At 47.7% G+C, this 16,800-nt stretch overlaps 1 protein-coding gene across 1 annotated transcript in view; it reads left to right on the top strand.

The window, feature by feature from the left end:
* The window catches only part of LOC109880498 (kinesin-like protein KIF21B), a 145,251-nt gene extending 132,162 nt beyond the window's left edge, over nucleotides 1-13,089 (top strand). The window contains 3 exon segments of the mRNA XM_031826892.1: nucleotides 1,024-1,223; nucleotides 3,878-4,018; nucleotides 10,165-13,089. Of these exon segments, the coding sequence (XP_031682752.1) occupies nucleotides 1,024-1,223; nucleotides 3,878-3,977 (300 nt within the window). The 3' untranslated portion in view covers nucleotides 3,978-4,018; nucleotides 10,165-13,089.
* Nucleotides 13,090-16,800: the final 3,711 nt, after the last annotated feature.

Below are 16,800 nucleotides of genomic sequence, written 5' to 3'. Positions count from 1 at the left end.
CATGGCGCCTGCAACGCCAGTGTGGTGGGTTTGATTCCCACAGGAGACCAGTATGGGAAAAAGTACAAACATGGATCCACTCCTTGCTGTAAGTTGCTCTGGATAAGAGTGAATGTCATATCATATCCAGGCGGTTTATATATCAAGTCAACAACCAGTTGGATAATTCTATTATCTTCCTAACAGATTATTGTAACGTCTGTGTGTTTCCATGTTCCTGATAAAAGTCCTGTGAATGGTCTAAGGCAATGCATCGTAGTGCTTGAGGCTTCACTACAGACCCGGGTTCGATCCCAGGCTTTGGCACTATTGGACCAGTGTCTTCCGGGTTAGGGGAGGGTTTGGCCAGCCCGGATTTCCTTTCCCATCATGCTCTAGCGACTCCTTGTGGCGGGCCAGGTGCCTGCAAGCTGGCTTCGGTCACCAGATGGACAGTGTTTCCTTCCGACATATTGGTGTGGCTTCCGGGTTAAGTGAGCAGTGCAGCTTGGCAGGGTCGTGTTTTGGCAGGGTCGTGTTTTGGCAGGGTCGTGTTTTGGCAGGGTCGTGTTTTGGCAGGGTCGTGTTTTGGCAGGGTCGTGTTTTGGCAGGGTCGTGTTTTGGCAGGGTCGTGTTTTGGCAGGGTCGTGTTTTGGCAGGGTCGTATTTTGGCAGGGTCGTATTTTGGCAGGGTCGTGTTTCGGAGCTCTTGATTTTCGCCTCTCCCGTGTCCATAGGGGAGTTGCAGCGATGGGACAAGACTGTAACTACCAATTGGATATCACGTAGAAGAAAAAAAATCCACTGAATGAAAACTCCTCTCCTCTCCTCTCCTCTCCTCTCCTCTCCTCTCCTCTCCTCTCCTCTCCTCTCCTCTCCTCTCCTCTCCTCTCCTCTCCTCTCCTCTCCTCTCCTCAGCAAATCCCCAATGCTTGTGTATGTCTTTTTGTTTGCAAAACCTTATAAATGGTGTTTTTCATCCTTTCCCCCAATACAAGTACACTAAACAGAAGCTTCTCCTTCCTCTCTCCTGTCTGTCCTCAGCAAATCCCTAATGCCCATAAGGACTGGGTGTGTGCACTGGCCTATGTTCCAGGTCGGCCCATGCTGCTGAGTGCATGTCGGGGGGGCATGCTGAAGGTGTGGAACGTTGACAACTTCACCCCCATAGGAGAGGTCAGGGGCCACGAGAGCCCTATCAACGCCATCTGCACCAACTCACGACACATCTTCACCGCTTCCAGGTAACACATTAGTATTACAATAAACAGTCTTGTTGTTGTTGTTGATGATGATGTGTTGATGATGTTGTTGTAGCCAGACTTTCCCCTGAGATTATTTCCCACTACATCCAGGCATGACATTACTACATATGATATAATCATAGGATGGGAATTGTCTTGGATTGTCTTGGATTGTCTTGGATTGTACTTGGATTGTACTTGGATTGTCTTGGATTGTCTTGGATTGTACTTGGATTGTACTTGGATTGTCTTGGATTGTACTTGGATTGTCTTGGATTGTACTTGGATTGTACTTGGATTGTCTTGGATTGTACTTGGATTGTCTTGGATTGTACTTGGATTGGATTGTCTTGGATTGTACTTGGATTGTCTTGGATTGTCTTGGATTGTACTTGGATTGTACTTGGATTGTCTTGGATTGTCTTGGATTGTCTTGGATGCACAGTACTGCTGTATAAAATCAAGTCAAATATATTGGGAGGGTAAGGTTATACAGTATATGTTGTGCTTGGTCTTTTCTGAGAAGATACTACAAATGACAATCCAATGAGAAAATGCTCTCTGTTGTTGTAAAATGCAACACGGTGACATGGTGCATGATTTTTTTCCCATCTCAACTATAAATGTTTTTGGTACTTGGATTGTCTTGGATTGTACTTGGATTGTCTTGGATTGTCTTGGATTGTCTTGGATTGTACTTGGATTGTGGAATTTTTGGAATCACTCATCCCCAGACAGTTACTGACCAGGCTTCGTAGAATTTAGCTGATGCCTGCGACCAGTCCTCTCATCAGTATGTTCAGTATGTTTGTCTGAGTGGCCTGTACTGTATGGAAGACTACTGAGAACTGAGATGGCAACATACTGCTGCTATATTTCAGTCAGAGGGTGTGCATGGGCCTGCTTCATACTGTACCCAAAACAGTCTCTGTCCTCCCTGTACCCCCAAGAGCCTCTGTCCTCCCTGTACCCCAAACAGTCTCTGTCCTCCCTGTACCCCCAACAGCCTCTGTCCTCCCTGTACCCCCAACAGTCTCTGTCCTCCCTGTACCCCAAACAGTCTCTGTCCTCCCTGTACCCCCAACAGCCTCTGTCCCCCCCTGTACCCCCAACAGCCTCTGTCCTCCCTGTACCCCCAACAGCCTCTGTCCTCCCTGTACCCCCAACAGTCTCTGTCCTCCCTGTACCCCCAACAGCCTCTGTCCTCCCTGTACCCCAAACAGCCTATGTCCTCCCTGTACCCCAACAGCCTCTGTCCCCCCCTGTACCCCCAACAGCCTCTGTCCTTCCTGTACTTACATCTAACACATTTCAAGCTTACCACTCTCACCAACCCATCTGACTGAGTACTCCTTTACTGAACTCAGCTTCATCTTGTACTAACCTGCTTTAACCTGTCCTCTCTTCCCTCTCCTCCCTCCTTCTCTTCTCCTCTCCTCCCTCCTTCTCTTCTCCTCTCTTCCCTCTCCTCCCTCCTTCTCTTCCCTCTCCTCCCTCCTTCTCTTCCCTCTCCTCCCTCCTTCTCTTCCCTCTCCTCCCTCCTTCTCTTCCCCCTCCTCCCTCCCTCTCTTCCCTCTCCTCCCTTCTTCTCTTCCCTCTCCTCCCTCCTTCTCTTCTCCTCTCCTCCCTCCTTCTCTTCTCCTCTCTTCCCTCTCCTCCCTCCTTCTCTTCCCTCTCCTCCCTCCTTCTCTTCCCTCTCCTCCCTCCCTCTTCCCTCTCCTCCCTCCTTCTCTTCCCTCTCCTCCCTCCTTCTCTTCTCCTCTCTTCCCTTCTTCTCTTCTCCTCTCTTCCCTCTCCTCCATCCTTCTCTTCCCTCTCCTCCCTCCTTCTCTTCCCTCTCCTCCCTCCTTCTCTTCCCTCTCCTCCCTCCCTCTCTTCCCTCTCCTCCCTCCTTCTCTTCCCTCTCCTCCCTCCTTCTCTTCTCCTCTCTTCCCTCTCCTCCCTCCTTCTCTTCCCTCTCCTCCCTCCCTCTCTTCCCTCTCCTCCCTCCTTCTCTTCCCTCTCCTCCCTCCTTCTCTTCTCCTCTCTTCCCTCTCCTCCCTCCTTCTCTTCCCTCTCCTCCCTCCCTCTCTTCCCTCTCCTCCCTCCTTCTGTTCTCCTCTCCTCCCTCCTTCTCTTCTCCTCTCTTCCCTCTCCTCCCTCCTTCTCTTCCCTCTCCTCCCTCCTTCTCTTCCCTCTCCTCCCTCCTTCTCTTCCCTCTCCCCTTTCCTTCTCTTCCCTCTCCTCCCTCCTTCTCCTCCCTCTCCTCCCTCCTTCTCTTCTCCTTCTCTCCTCCCTCTCCTCCCTCCTTCTCTTCCCTCTCCTCCCTCCTTCTCTTCCCTCTCCTCCCTCTCCTCCCTCCTCTCCTCCCTCTCCTCCTCTCCTCCCTCCTCTCTTCCCTCTCCTCCTTCTCTTCCCTCTCCTCCCTCTCCTCCCTCTCCTCCCTCCTCTCCTCCCTCTCCTCCCTCTCCTCCCTCCTCTCCTCCCTCTCCTCCTTCTCTTCCCTCTCCTCCCTCTCCTCCCTCCTCTCCTCCCTCTCCTCCCTCCTCTCCTCCCTCTCCTCCTTCTCTTCCCTCTCCTCCCTCTCCTCCTTCTCTTACCTTCTTCCCTCTCCTCCTTCTCTTACCTTCTTCCCTTCCTCGCCTCTCCTTCTCCTCCCCCTTCTACTACCTCAGTGACTGCAGGGTGAAGTTATGGAGCTATGTCCCGGGTTTGACCCCCTGTCTACCTCGACGGGTTCTGGCCATCAAGGGTCGCGCTACCAGCCTCCCGTGAGCCTTCACTCCAGCTCACAACCCCGCCTCTGTTCTCCTCTGGTACTTCCATTCATTCTCTTCATCTCTCTAGAGTCCTGTCTCGCGCTGTTGCCTCTGTTCTCCTCTGGTACTTCCATTCATTCTCTTCATCTCTCTAGAGTCCTGTCTCGCGCTGTTGCCTCTGTTCTCCTCTGGTACTTCCATTCATTCTCATCTCTCTAGAGCCCTGTCTCGTGCTGTTGCCTCTGTTCTCCTCTGGTACTTCCATTCATTCTCTTCATCTCTCTAGAGCCCTGTCTCGCGCTGTTGCCTCTGTTCTCCTCTGGTACTTCCATTCATTCTCTTCATCTCTCTAGAGCCCTGTCTCGCGCTGTTGCCTCTGTTCTCCTCTGGTACTTCCATTCATTCTCTTCATCTCTCTAGAGTCCTGTCTCGCGCTGTTGCCTCTGTTCTCCTCTGGTACTTCCATTCATTCTCTTCATCTCTCTAGAGTCCTGTCTCGCGCTGTTGCCTCTGTTCTCCTCTGGTACTTCCATTCATTCTCTTCATCTCTCTAGAGCCCTGTCTCGCGCTGTTGCCTCTGTTCTCCTCTGGAACTCATTAAGTCCCTTGTTTTTCTCACTATTTTTCTCTCCCTGTCTTCATTTGGCTAATGCTCTTGCAATCTCCTTTTATCCATTTATTTCTCTTCTTCTTGCTATGTTGCCCTCTCAAGACATTTCTTCACAACACACTCTCCCAACTTCTCCTCTTCCCCTGTTACCCCTTTTGGTCTTCAAATGAAGATCCTAATAGGTAGAGACACTACAGTACTTGTACGTATTCTCACTGTGAATTCATCTGAGAATAGAATAACCCCACTCCTATCTTTGGCCATGTCAGCTGGATGTGCCTCTACCTCCTCTGTTAATTGGGTCCTACCTACCAAGACACACACACAGTACGCATGCACACACACACACACACACACACACACACACACACACACACACACACACACACACACACACACACACACACACACACACACACACACACACACACACACACACACACACACACACACACACCACTGCAACACACCCCAGTGAGCCCAGCTAAAAGCCTGATGTTGGAGGGGTTGGGGAGGGAGTGTATTACAGGGCATTAAAGCCCGAGTATTGCTCGGGAGGTTGTGAATGGAGAGGGGATTCAGAGTAAATTGGCAGCTCAGCTGGGAGTTTCTTATCAGGGAGAACTGCAGAGAAAGGAAGTTGTTTCACTTCTTATCTTCCTAATACAATTATAGTATTTTAAAAACTTCACTTAGAGCTATGTTGATCGGGGTGGGGGGGGGATAGGAGAGTACGTATGTTGATCAGTGTGGGGGGGATAGGAGAGTACGTATGTTGATCAGGGTGGGGGGGATAGGAGAGTACGTATCGGGGTGGGGGGGGGGATAGGAGAGTACGCATGTTGATCGGGGTGGGGGGGGAAAAAGGAGAGTACGCATGTTGATCGGGGTGGGGGGGGATAGGAGAGTACGTATCGGGGTGGTGGGGGGGGGGATAGGAGAGTATGTATGTTGATCGGGGTGGGGGGGGGTAGGAGAGTACGTATCGGGGTGGTGGGGGGGGATAGGAGAGTATGTATGTTGATCGGGGTGGGGGGGGGGGGTAGGAGAGTACGTATCGGGGTGGTGGGGGGGGGTAGGAGAGTATGTATGTTGATCGGGGTGGGGGGCGGGGTAGGAGAGTACGTATCGGGGTGGTGGGATAGGAGAGTATGTATGTTGTTTGAGAGCAGCAGTGAAAAGTACTCATTACATTCTGAATGCTTAGCAGGCCAGTAAAATAGTAAAATTCACACACTTATCAAGAGAACGTCCCTTGTCCTCCCTACTGTCTCTGATCTGGTGGACTCACTAAACACACATGCTTCATTTGTAAATTAGTGTTGGAGTATGCCCCTGGCTAGTGTATTTTAGCAGTTGACTTTTGATACTTACAGTTGATGTCGGAAGTTTACATTCACCTTAGCCAAATACATTTAAACTCAGTTTTTCACAATTCCTGACATTTAATTCTAGTAAAAATTCCCTCTCTTAGATCAGTTAGGATCACCACTTTATTTTAAGAATGTGAAATGTCAGAATAATAGTAGAGAGAATGATTTATTTCAGCTTTTTATTTCGTTCATCACATTCCCAGAGGATCAGAAGTTTACATACAATCAATTAGTATTTGGTAGCATTGCCTATAAATTGTTTAACTTGGGTCAAACGTTTTGGGTAGCCTTCCATGAGCTTCCCATAATAAATTGGGTGAATTTTGGCCCATTCTTCCTGACAGAGCTGGTGTAACTGAGTCAGGTTTGTAGGCCTCCTTGCTCACCCACAAATGTTCTATAGGATTGAGGTCAGGGCTTTGTGATGGCCACTCCAATACCTTGAGTTTGTTGTCCTTAAGCCGTTTTGCCACAACTTTGGAAGTGGGCCTGGGGTCATTGTCCATTTGGAAGACCCATTTGCGACTAAGCTTTAACTTCCTGACTGATGTCTTGAGATGTTGCTTCAATATATCCACATAATCTTTCTCCTTATGATGCCATCTATTTTGTGAAGTGCACAAGTGAACTTCTGACCCACTGGAATTGTGATACAGTGAATTATAAGTGAAATAATCTGTAAACCAAAAATGAATACACAGAGTAGATGTCCTAACCAAATTGCCAAAACTATAGTTTGCTAACAAGAAATGTGTGGAGTGGTTGAAGAACTAGTTTTAATGACTCTAAACTAAGTGTATGTAAACTAGTTTTAATGACTCTAAACTAAGTGTATGTAAACTAGTTTTAATGACTCTAAACTAAGTGTATGTAAACTAGTTTTAATGACTCTAAACTAAGTGTATGTAAACTAGTTTTAATGACTCTAAACTAAGTGTATGTAAACTAGTTTTAATGACTCTAAACTAAGTGTATGTAAACTAGTTTTAATGACTCTAAACTAAGTGTATGTAAACTAGTTTTAATGACTCTAAACTAAGTGTATGTAAACTAGTTTTAATGACTCTAAACTAAGTGTATGTAAACTTCTGACTTCAACTGTAAGTATATTTTAAACCTTTTAGACTTTTACTCAAGTAGTACGTTACTGGCTGATGTTCACTTTTACTTGAGTCATTTTCTATTAATGTATCTTTACTTTTACTCAAGTATGACAATTGGGTACTTTTTCCACCACTGTTTGAGAGAGGGGACAGAAAGAGTGATGAGTGTTGTGATGCTTGCTCTATCTGAGGGGAGGTTGTATGGCACAGAGGAGAAGGATGTTTGATGTCTATTTTGGACCTGATTCCTTTGTGCTCCCTAGAAGGTGGAGGACTAGGCAGTATCATCTGTGTGTGTCTCCTTCTGTGAACTGTAGGTTTTGATGTCTTGTCCCTCTGGTGCGTTTGTACTGATGCATTGTGGGAGTCACAATGGAACTGTTTGAAGATGCTGATGAATCACTCTTTTCTTCTCTGTCTCTCCCTCTCTCTCTCTTGGTCTCCTCTTGCTCTCCCCCCTCTGTCTCTCCCTCTCTCTCTCTTGGTCTCCTCTTGCTCTCCCCCCTCTGTCTCTCCCTCTCTCTCTCTTGGTCTCCTCTTGCTCTCCCCCCTCTGTCTCTCCCTCTCTCTCTCTTGGTCTCCTCTTGCTCTCCCCCCTCTGTCTCTCCCTCTCTCTCTCTTGGTCTCCTCTTGCTCTCCCCCCTCTGTCTCTCCCTCTCTCTCTCTTGGTCTCCTCTTGCTCTCCCCCCTCTGTCTCTCCCTCTCTCTCTCTTGGTCTCCTCTTGCTCTCCCCCCTCTGTCTCTCCCTCTCTCTCTCTTGGTCTCCTCTTGCTCTCCCCCCTCTGTCTCTCCCTCTCTCTCTCTTGGTCTCCTCTTGCTCTCCCCCCTCTGTCTCTCCCTCTCTCTCTCTTGGTCTCCTCTTGCTCTCCCCCTCTGTCTCTCCCTCTCTCTCTCTTGGTCTCCTCTTGCTCTCCCCCCTCTGTCTCTCCCTCTCTCTCTCTTGGTCTCCTCTTGCTCTCCCCCCTCTGTCTCTCCCTCTCTCTCTCGGTCTCCTCTTGCTCTCCTCCCTCTGTCTCTCTCTCTCTCGCTTTTCCTTCGCTCTGTCTCTCCCTCTCCCTCTTGTTCTCTTTATGTCTATCTCTCGTGGTCTACTTATGTCTCTCCCTCTCTCTCTCTTGGTCTCCTTATGTCTCTCCCTCTCTCTCTTTTGGTCTCCTGCTGCTCTCCTCCCTCTGTTTCTCCCTCTGTCTCTTGCTCTCCTCCCTCTCTCTCTCTCTCTCTCTCTCTCTCTCTCTCTCTCTCTCTCTCTCTCTCTCTCTCTCTCTCTCTCTCTCTCTCTCTCTCTTGCTTTCCTTTCCTCTGTCTCTCCCTCTTGCTCTCCTCTCTCTCTCTCTGTCTCTCTCTCTTGCTTTCCTTTCCTCTGTCTCTCCCTCTTGCTCTCCTCTCTCTCTCTCTGTCTCTCTCTTGCTCTCCTCTCTCTCTCTCTGTCTCTCTCTCTTGCTCTCCTCTCTCTCTCTCTGTCTCTCTCTCTTGCTCTCCTCTCTCTCTCTCTCTGTCTCTCTCTCTGCTCTCCTCCCTCTCTCTCTCTCTCTCTCTTGCTTTCCTTTCCTCTGTCTCTCCCTCTTGCTCTCCTCTCTCTCTGTCTCTCTCTCTTGCTCTCCTCTCTCTCTCTCTCTCTCTCCCTCTTGCTCTCCTCCCTCTCTCTCTCTCTCTCTCTCTCTCTCTCTCTTGCTTTCCTTTCCTCTGTCTCTCCCTCTTGCTCTCCTCCCTCTCTCTCTCTCTCTCTCTCTTGCTTTCCTTTCCTCTGTCTCTCCCTCTTGCTCTCCTCTCTCTCTCTCTGTCTCTCCCTCTTGCTCTCTCTCTCTCTCTCTCTCTCTCTCTCTCTCTCTCTCTCTCTCTCTCTCTCTCTCTCTCTCTTGCTTTCCTTTCCTCTGTCTCTCCCTCTTGCTCTCCTCTCTCTCTCTCTGTCTCTCTCTCTTGCTTTCCTTTCCTCTGTCTCTCCCTCTTGCTCTCCTCTCTCTCTCTCTGTCTCTCTCTTGCTCTCCTCTCTCTCTCTGTCTCTCTCTCTTGCTCTCCTCTCTCTCTCTCTGTCTCTCTCTCTTGCTCTCCTCTCTCTCTCTCTCTGTCTCTCTCTCTTGCTCTCCTCCCTCTCTCTCTCTCTCTCTCTTGCTTTCCTTTCCTCTGTCTCTCCCTCTTGCTCTCCTCTCTCTCTGTCTCTCTCTCTTGCTCTCCTCTCTCTCTCTCTCTCTCTCCCTCTTGCTCTCCTCCCTCTCTCTCTCTCTCTCTCTCTCTCTCTCTCTTGCTTTCCTTTCCTCTGTCTCTCCCTCTTGCTCTCCTCCCTCTCTCTCTCTCTCTCTCTCTTGCTTTCCTTTCCTCTGTCTCTCCCTCTTGCTCTCCTCTCTCTCTCTCTGTCTCTCCCTCTTGCTCTCCTCTCTCTCTCTCTGTCTCTCTCTCTTGCTTTCCTTTCCTCTGTCTCTCCCTCTTGCTCTCCTCCCTCTCTCTCTCTCTCTCTCTTGCTTTCCTTTCCTCTGTCTCTCCCTCCCTCTTTCTCTCCTCCCTCTGTCTCTCTCTCTTTTACTTTCCTTCCCTCTGTCTCTCCCTCTCTCTTGGTCTCCTTATGTCTCTCCCTCTCTCTCTCTTGGTCTCCTTGTGTCTCTACCTCTCTCTCTTGGTCTCCTTATGTCTCTCCCTCTCTCTCTCTTGGTCTCCTTATGTCTCTCCCTCTCTCTCTCTTGGTCTCCTTATGTCTCTCCCTCTCTCTCTTGGTCTCCTTATGTCTCTCCCTCTCTCTCTCGGTCTCCTTATGTCTCTCCCTCTCTCTCTTGGTCTCCTTATGTCTCTCCCTCTCTCTCTTGGTCTCCTTATGTCTCTCCCTCTCTCTCTTGGTCTCCTTATGTGTCTCCCTCTCTCTCTTGGTCTCCTTATGTCTCTCCCTCTCTCTCTTGGTCTCCTTATGTCTCTCCCTCTCTCTCTTGGTCTCCTTATGTCTCTCCCTTTCTCTCTCTTGGTCTCCTTATGTCTCTCCCTCTCTCTCTTTGTCTCCTGCTGCTCTCATCCCTCTCTCTCTCTCTGTATGTCATTGAATGTTTCTATGCTCTTGTTCTGTCTGGCATCTCTCTCTCTCTCTCTCTCTCTCTCTCTCTCTCTCTCTCACACACACTCTCTTTCTCTCTCTAGTGATATGACAGTGAAGATCTGGTCAGCAAAGGAGGGGAAAAAGAGGTGACGGTCGAGCGGAGCGTTAGTGTGACATCATCATCAGTGGCCATCTTTTACTGAGGGCCTTCACCCCTGAACTCTGACCCTCACACCTCAACCAATCAGGTGTGACACGACAGGACGTCATGGTTACCAATCATTACCGGGACGACTAAAGTTTTGATGGCATGTGTGGTCGCAAAGTTTACTCTCCTCTGAAAAAAACCATATTAGGAGTGTCTTGAACTGAAATGCAAAACAGTGAAGTTTGATCGTTTTGCCTTTTCTTGTTTCAACTACCAATCCCTCTCTAAGTGCCATTGAGATGTGATGTGATTTGGACAAGATAAAACCTTTCCTGTGCCAGATAATGCCTGTCTGTCTGAGGGACGTCCGTAGACACAGAGCTACAGACTGAATGAACTGCTTCTATTTAATACTCCTTCAATAAGAACCAGGACTCCAGGAAGTGACCCAGGGAGAACACCATTCCTGCGCTGACTGGACACCTCCAGAGAGGAAGACTGTTACTGTTTCATTCTCTGGTCTGAGTGCATTTCATGTGTTTGATACCATTCCATTGATTCCGTTCCAGCCATTACAATGAGACGTCTTTCCCAATTAAGGTTCCACCGGCCCACTGCGGTGTACACTACACAGTAGGTAAACCTCAGAGAGGACTGAGGTGTCTCAGTGTACACTACACAGTAGGTAAACCTCAGAGAGGACTGAGGTGTCTCAGTGTACACTACACAGTAGGTAAACCTCAGAGAGGACTGAGGTGTCTCAGTGTACACTACACAGTAGGTAAACCTCAGAGAGGACTGAGGTGTCTCAGTGTACACTACACAGTAGGTTTGTTACAACCACTGAACAGTTTGTTGAGTTCATCTCAGCCCTGTGTGGTTCCTGTGTCTGAGCCCTAATGACATCACCACTGTCACCAGTCCTGTTTGGAGCACACACACACACACACACACACACACACACACACACACACACACACACACACACACACACCGCCATACTGTCACCAGTCCTGTTTGGAGCACACACACACACACACCGCCGTACTGTCATCAGACTAGGAGTGCAAGAATACATTAATACACACATAGGCAGGATTATAAGCACAAACACACACACACACACACACACACATACACACACACGCACACACACACACACACACACACACACACACACACACACACACACACACACACACACACACACACACACACATTATCTCCTCCACCCCTACCAAGCAGTCACTCCACAAGGGCCAAAGTTCCAGATCATTATCTCTCTTGTCTTTATGGAGCCTGAATCTGCCTCCCTCCCAGGTGCCACCATAGTCCATAGTCCCTATATAGGGCACTACTTTTGACCAGGGCTCTAGGGCCAACAGGGCTCTAGGACAACAGGGCTCTAGGACAACAGGGCTCTAGGGCTAACAGGGCTCTAGGGCTAACAGGGCTCTAGGGCCAACAGGGCTCTAGGGCCAACAGGGCTCTAGGACAACAGGGCTCTATGGCCAACAGGGCTCTATGGTCAACAGGGCTCTAGGGCCAACAGGGCTCTAGGGCCAACAGGGCTCTAGGGCCAACAGGGCTCTAGGACAACAGGGCTCTAGGGACAACAGGGCTCTAGGGACAACAGGGCTCTAGGGACAACAGGGCACTAGGGACAACAGGGCTCTAGGGCCAACAGGGCTCTAGGGCCAACAGGGCTCTAGGACAACAGGGCTCTAGGACAACAGGGCTCTAGAGACAACAGGGCTCTGGGGCCAACAGGGCTCTAGGACAACAGGGCCAACAGGGCTCTGGGGTCAACAGGGCTCTAGGACAACAGGGCCAACAGGGCTCTAGGGACAACAGGGATCTAGGGACAACAGGGCTCTGGTTGAAAGTAGCACACTATGTTGGAAATAAGGTGCAATTTAGGAGGCAAACCCTATCTCTCTCCACACTTCAATAAGCACCATGCAAATCACCATCTCAACCTCTCCCCTCTCCTCTTCCCCAGTGAGTCTGATATGCGGTGTGCTTCCTCTTTGAGCTTATTAGGGGTTCAGTAGCGAAGCTATATCAAGCGATTTGAAAAAAACCTTTGAAGGCTCACGCCCCTGACGCCTCGTTTGAACTTCAGACATGTGGTATGTAGGTCCCTCTCCTCACAAGGGAAATTATTGCCTCAAGGATCATGATGGATTTTCCGCCATTTTGAATGTTATGATAACATTTACCGATCTGCACAAAACTTGACATCTTTCATCTATGGGTCCAAGGTCTCTCAATGCACTATTTTCCCAGGCTAATATGTCAAGCAACGAATAAACATGAATGTGAGTGTGGTCTCACACATAAATGACTATAAATCAGTCACAGATATTGCTATTTGAATCAAACTTTGTACACATGTTGCAAACACTGTCAAGACTCAACATATATGACCGCCCGGCTTGATTCGATCGTACGTAGCAACATTTGAAATTGTGTTTTTTACATTGGATAAAAGTAGAGACTCCGAGCTATAAAATAGTATATCATACATTACAGTTGAGGAACAATGAGAAAGTAATTCTGCTTTGAAAGTTGATAAACTGGTAACCTCACTTTTGAGAAAATGGCCTTTGAATATTTTGGTACCTACTGGAGAGGTCTTTTTTGTCTACACCCATTCAGCATTATTCACACCCTCTGAAGCATTAGCCCCGCCCATCTCTTTAAGGATTCACATTTGAGGCTATGTGTCACGTGTGCTCCCTCTCTGACCTCTAGGTCAGCAGGCTGCTCGTTAGGACGCACACCTGTCACCATTGTTACGCGCACCTGCGCATCATCAGACTCACCTGGACTCCATCACTTCCCTGATTACCTTCCCTATATATATCACTCCCTTTGGTTCCTTCCCTATATATGCAACTCCCTTTGGTTCCTTCCCTATATATGTCCCTTTGGTTCCTTACCTATATATGTCACTCCCTTTGGTTCCTTCCCTATATATGTCACTCCCTTTGGTTCTTTCCTATATATGTCTCTCCCTGTGGTTCCTTACCTATATATGTCACTCCCTGTGGTTCCTTCCCTATATATGTCACTCCCTTTGGTTCCTTCCCTATATATGTCACTCCCTTTGGTTCCTTCCCTATATATGTCCCTTGGTTCCTTCCCTATATATGTCACTCCCTTTGGTTCCTTCCCTATATATGTCACTCCCTTTGGTTCCTTCCCTATATATGTCACTCCCTTTGGTTCCTTCCCTATATATGTCTCTCCCTTTGGTTCCTTCCCTATATATGTCTCTCCCTTTGGTTCCTTCCCTATATATGTCACTCCTTTTGGTTCCTTCCCTATATATGTCACTCCCTTTGGTTCCTTCCCTATATATGTCACTCCCTTTGGTTCCTTCCCTATATATGTCACTCCCTTTGGTTCCTTCCCCAGGCGTTATTGTTTCTGTTCCAGTGTCATGTCTGTGCGTTGTTTGTGTTTCTTGTTTTGTATTTAGTTGCGTTTATTTATTAAAACACTCACTCCCTGAACTTGCTTCCTGACTCTCAGCACACTCGTTACACTATGTACTAAACAACATAGGATTTCAAGACTAAAGGCTGGTTTATACTACGAGTGTGTTCTTAAATGTAATCTGGAGTATCAGTGTGTGTTCTTAAATGTAATCTGGAGTCCCAGAGTGTACTCTGGCCGTTCGTAAATTCAGAGCTTTTCTCTCTCGGGGGTTTCAGAGCGTTTCTCTCTCTGGGGGATCAGAGCGTTTCTCTCTGGGGGTTCAGAGCGTTTCTCTCTCGGGGGTTTCAGAGCGTTTCCCTCTCGGGGGTTTCAGAGCGTTTCTCTCTCGGGGGTTTCAGAGCGTTTCTCTCTCGGGGGGGTTCAGAGCGTCTCTCTCGGGGGTTTCAGAGCATTTCTCTCGGGGGTTTCAGAGCGTTTCTCTCTCGGGGGTTTCAGAGTGTTTCTCTCTCGGGGGGTTCAGAGCGTTTCTCTCTCGGGGGGTTCAGAGCCACACTGGACGTTCTGGCAGAGGAGTTGGGTTGATCCGAGCTTCTGACCTCAAAACGGCAGTCAAACACCCAAGCTAACTGGCTAGAGTTAACTAGCTACTTTCAGACACACATAAGAGAACAACCCTCTGACCATTTTACTCGCCCTAGTAGAGCTGGTTGGGCTGTTTTCATGTTACCCAGAGAGTTGGTGACTCTAACTGTGCTGCTGGCAACAATTTAATTACGGTTTTTGCCGACGGTTACTGACACCGGCCATATTCAACGGGTGTTGAGCGTTCGCAAATTCGTCAGTTATTCTGTGCCCTGGCACACTCAGACGAGAGTGCTCTGAAATCGGAGTAGATAACCAGAGTGGATTTACCAGCTACGTCTATCGACAGTTGTCGCAGTGACATCATACACATTCTATTGAAATAGTTACTTGCATAGTGGAGTCTTGTAGCTAGACAGCTAGCTAAACAATGAACCATAATCCCAACCCATGACATTACTACCCTGCATGAATCTGCAGGTAGCTAACCAACCAGGTTCAATGTTAGCTAGCTAACATTAGACTATAACTAGCAATACAAATGGCTATTAATATTACTACACAGATCATACACATAACATTAGCTAGCTAACCAGCTGGTTAACATTAGCTAGCTAGCTAACAGTACACTTTAACTTGAAATGAAAACGACTTTCTGACAAAATGAGAAATGTGTAATATCTGAAAATGTAGCTAGCTAGACTCTTACTCATATACATGGATGGACACTTATCCCTCTCTGTCACAGATGCCATGGTTGTCCTTAGTTTAAAGATGTAAGCCAGAGACCAGTGTTTATACAACAGCCTTCTGTGTTCCCTTTTCGACTCCGTCTGCATAATTGCAATCAAACGGCAACTCCTTAACTATCAAACTCTAATTCCACTCATTTCAAAACTCGGTCGTCCAGAAAGTGGAGAGCAACACTAACATAGTTCTATTACGTGATCTCTTTCAAAAAAGCTGCGTTAGAAAGGATTACCAACACATACTAACCAGCTCATATTATAGACAGGAAGCATGCCACATGGCAGACCAATCCGAACTCATCTTTCGGCATGTCCAGCCCACTCATTATCTCAGCCAATCATGGGCTAGAGGGAAGGTTGCTGACTTTTTCCATTGCTAAACCAACTCGGCTCATAATTTAACAATTGCATTCTTATTTACAGATAGTATAAAAGTTTGTTATTAAGGCAAATGAAAGTTCACGTTTTTCTGCCCAAAAGGTTTTCGTTCAAATGGTGCCCCTGTGAAGTAGTGACACGCGACATACGCCTAGTTTCTTGAAACGAGTCACATATGCAAGCACCTTCATATTGACCTCACAGTGGCGCTATAACAGATATATTTTTTATATCTCTTGATCTGTTTGACTCAGAGTGATGGAATTTGGCACACATGTTCAATGTTATGAGTCTAGATAACCTGTAAATAATGGTTGAGTTTGGCCACATTGTGGTGCTGTAGGACAGGAAAAACCATTCATGCAACCTCATTGGCTCATAGCAGCCATATTGTTTCAGCTAGTCTTGGAAAATAGTGCATTGGAAGATGGCAACGCATAGATGCTATATCCCTAATTTGGTGCCGATCGGTCCAGCAGTTGTGGAGAAGAAGACGTTTAAAGTAGTCAACATAATTGAATCATTCATTATATTGGATGATCAGTTTGGTTTTGATTTGGCAAGCATGATGAACAGTACAGAAGTAGCTCGACCAAGGGTGACGTGTCCAAGTTGTCCTAATGATGACACAGGGGACACAGGGGACACAGCTGAACCCTGGCAACGCTGCTTCCAGCTTTATTTAGCTGCTGTAGCTGCTGCACCAGACCTGGATTCAAATACTATTGGAAATCTTTTTAAAACTTTCAGCATTTGCTTTAGCCTGCCTGGAGTGCCAGATGGGTGGGGTTTTCAGTTTGGGGACTATTCTATTGGCCCATGAAGCCAGGCAAGCTCAATCAAGCACAGATAATGTATTTTACATTTTAAATTACATTTCTAATAGTATTGTAACCCAGGTATTAACTGATGATAAGTGTAACTGCCGACACCCATATAGAGTTGTGCTCACCTAGCTCTAAGTCTCCACTACAGAGACAGTGTTGAGAGGAATGGAGGAATGGTAATACTAGCCAGCATAATTGGCTGCTGTGTTAGCAGGTGGTGATGAGACGAGATATGCATTATGTAAATAGTCTGGAGAACTAGGTCAGGACAGAGAGGAGTGCTTCTGTACGTTCCACATGGCACCCTATTCCCTATATAGTGCACTACTTTAGATCAGAGCCCTATGGCACCCTATTCCCTATATAGTGCACTACTTTAGACCAGAGCCCTATGGCACCCTATTCCCTATATAGTGCACTACTTTAGATCAGAGCCCTATGGCACCCTATTCCCTACATAGTGCACTACTTTTGACCAGAGCCCTATGGCACCCTATTCCCTACATAGTGCACTACTTTTGACCAGAGCCCTATGGCACCCTATTCCCTACATAGTGCACTACTTTTGACCAGAGCCCTATGGCACCCTATTCCCTACACAGTGCA

The sequence above is a fragment of the Oncorhynchus kisutch genome, linkage group LG1, assembly GCF_002021735.2.
Source record: "Oncorhynchus kisutch isolate 150728-3 linkage group LG1, Okis_V2, whole genome shotgun sequence".
Classification (NCBI taxonomy): Eukaryota; Metazoa; Chordata; class Actinopteri; order Salmoniformes; family Salmonidae; genus Oncorhynchus; species Oncorhynchus kisutch.
Note: the sequence above shows the minus strand (reverse complement) of the source record. Positions and strands in the feature narration are given on the sequence as shown.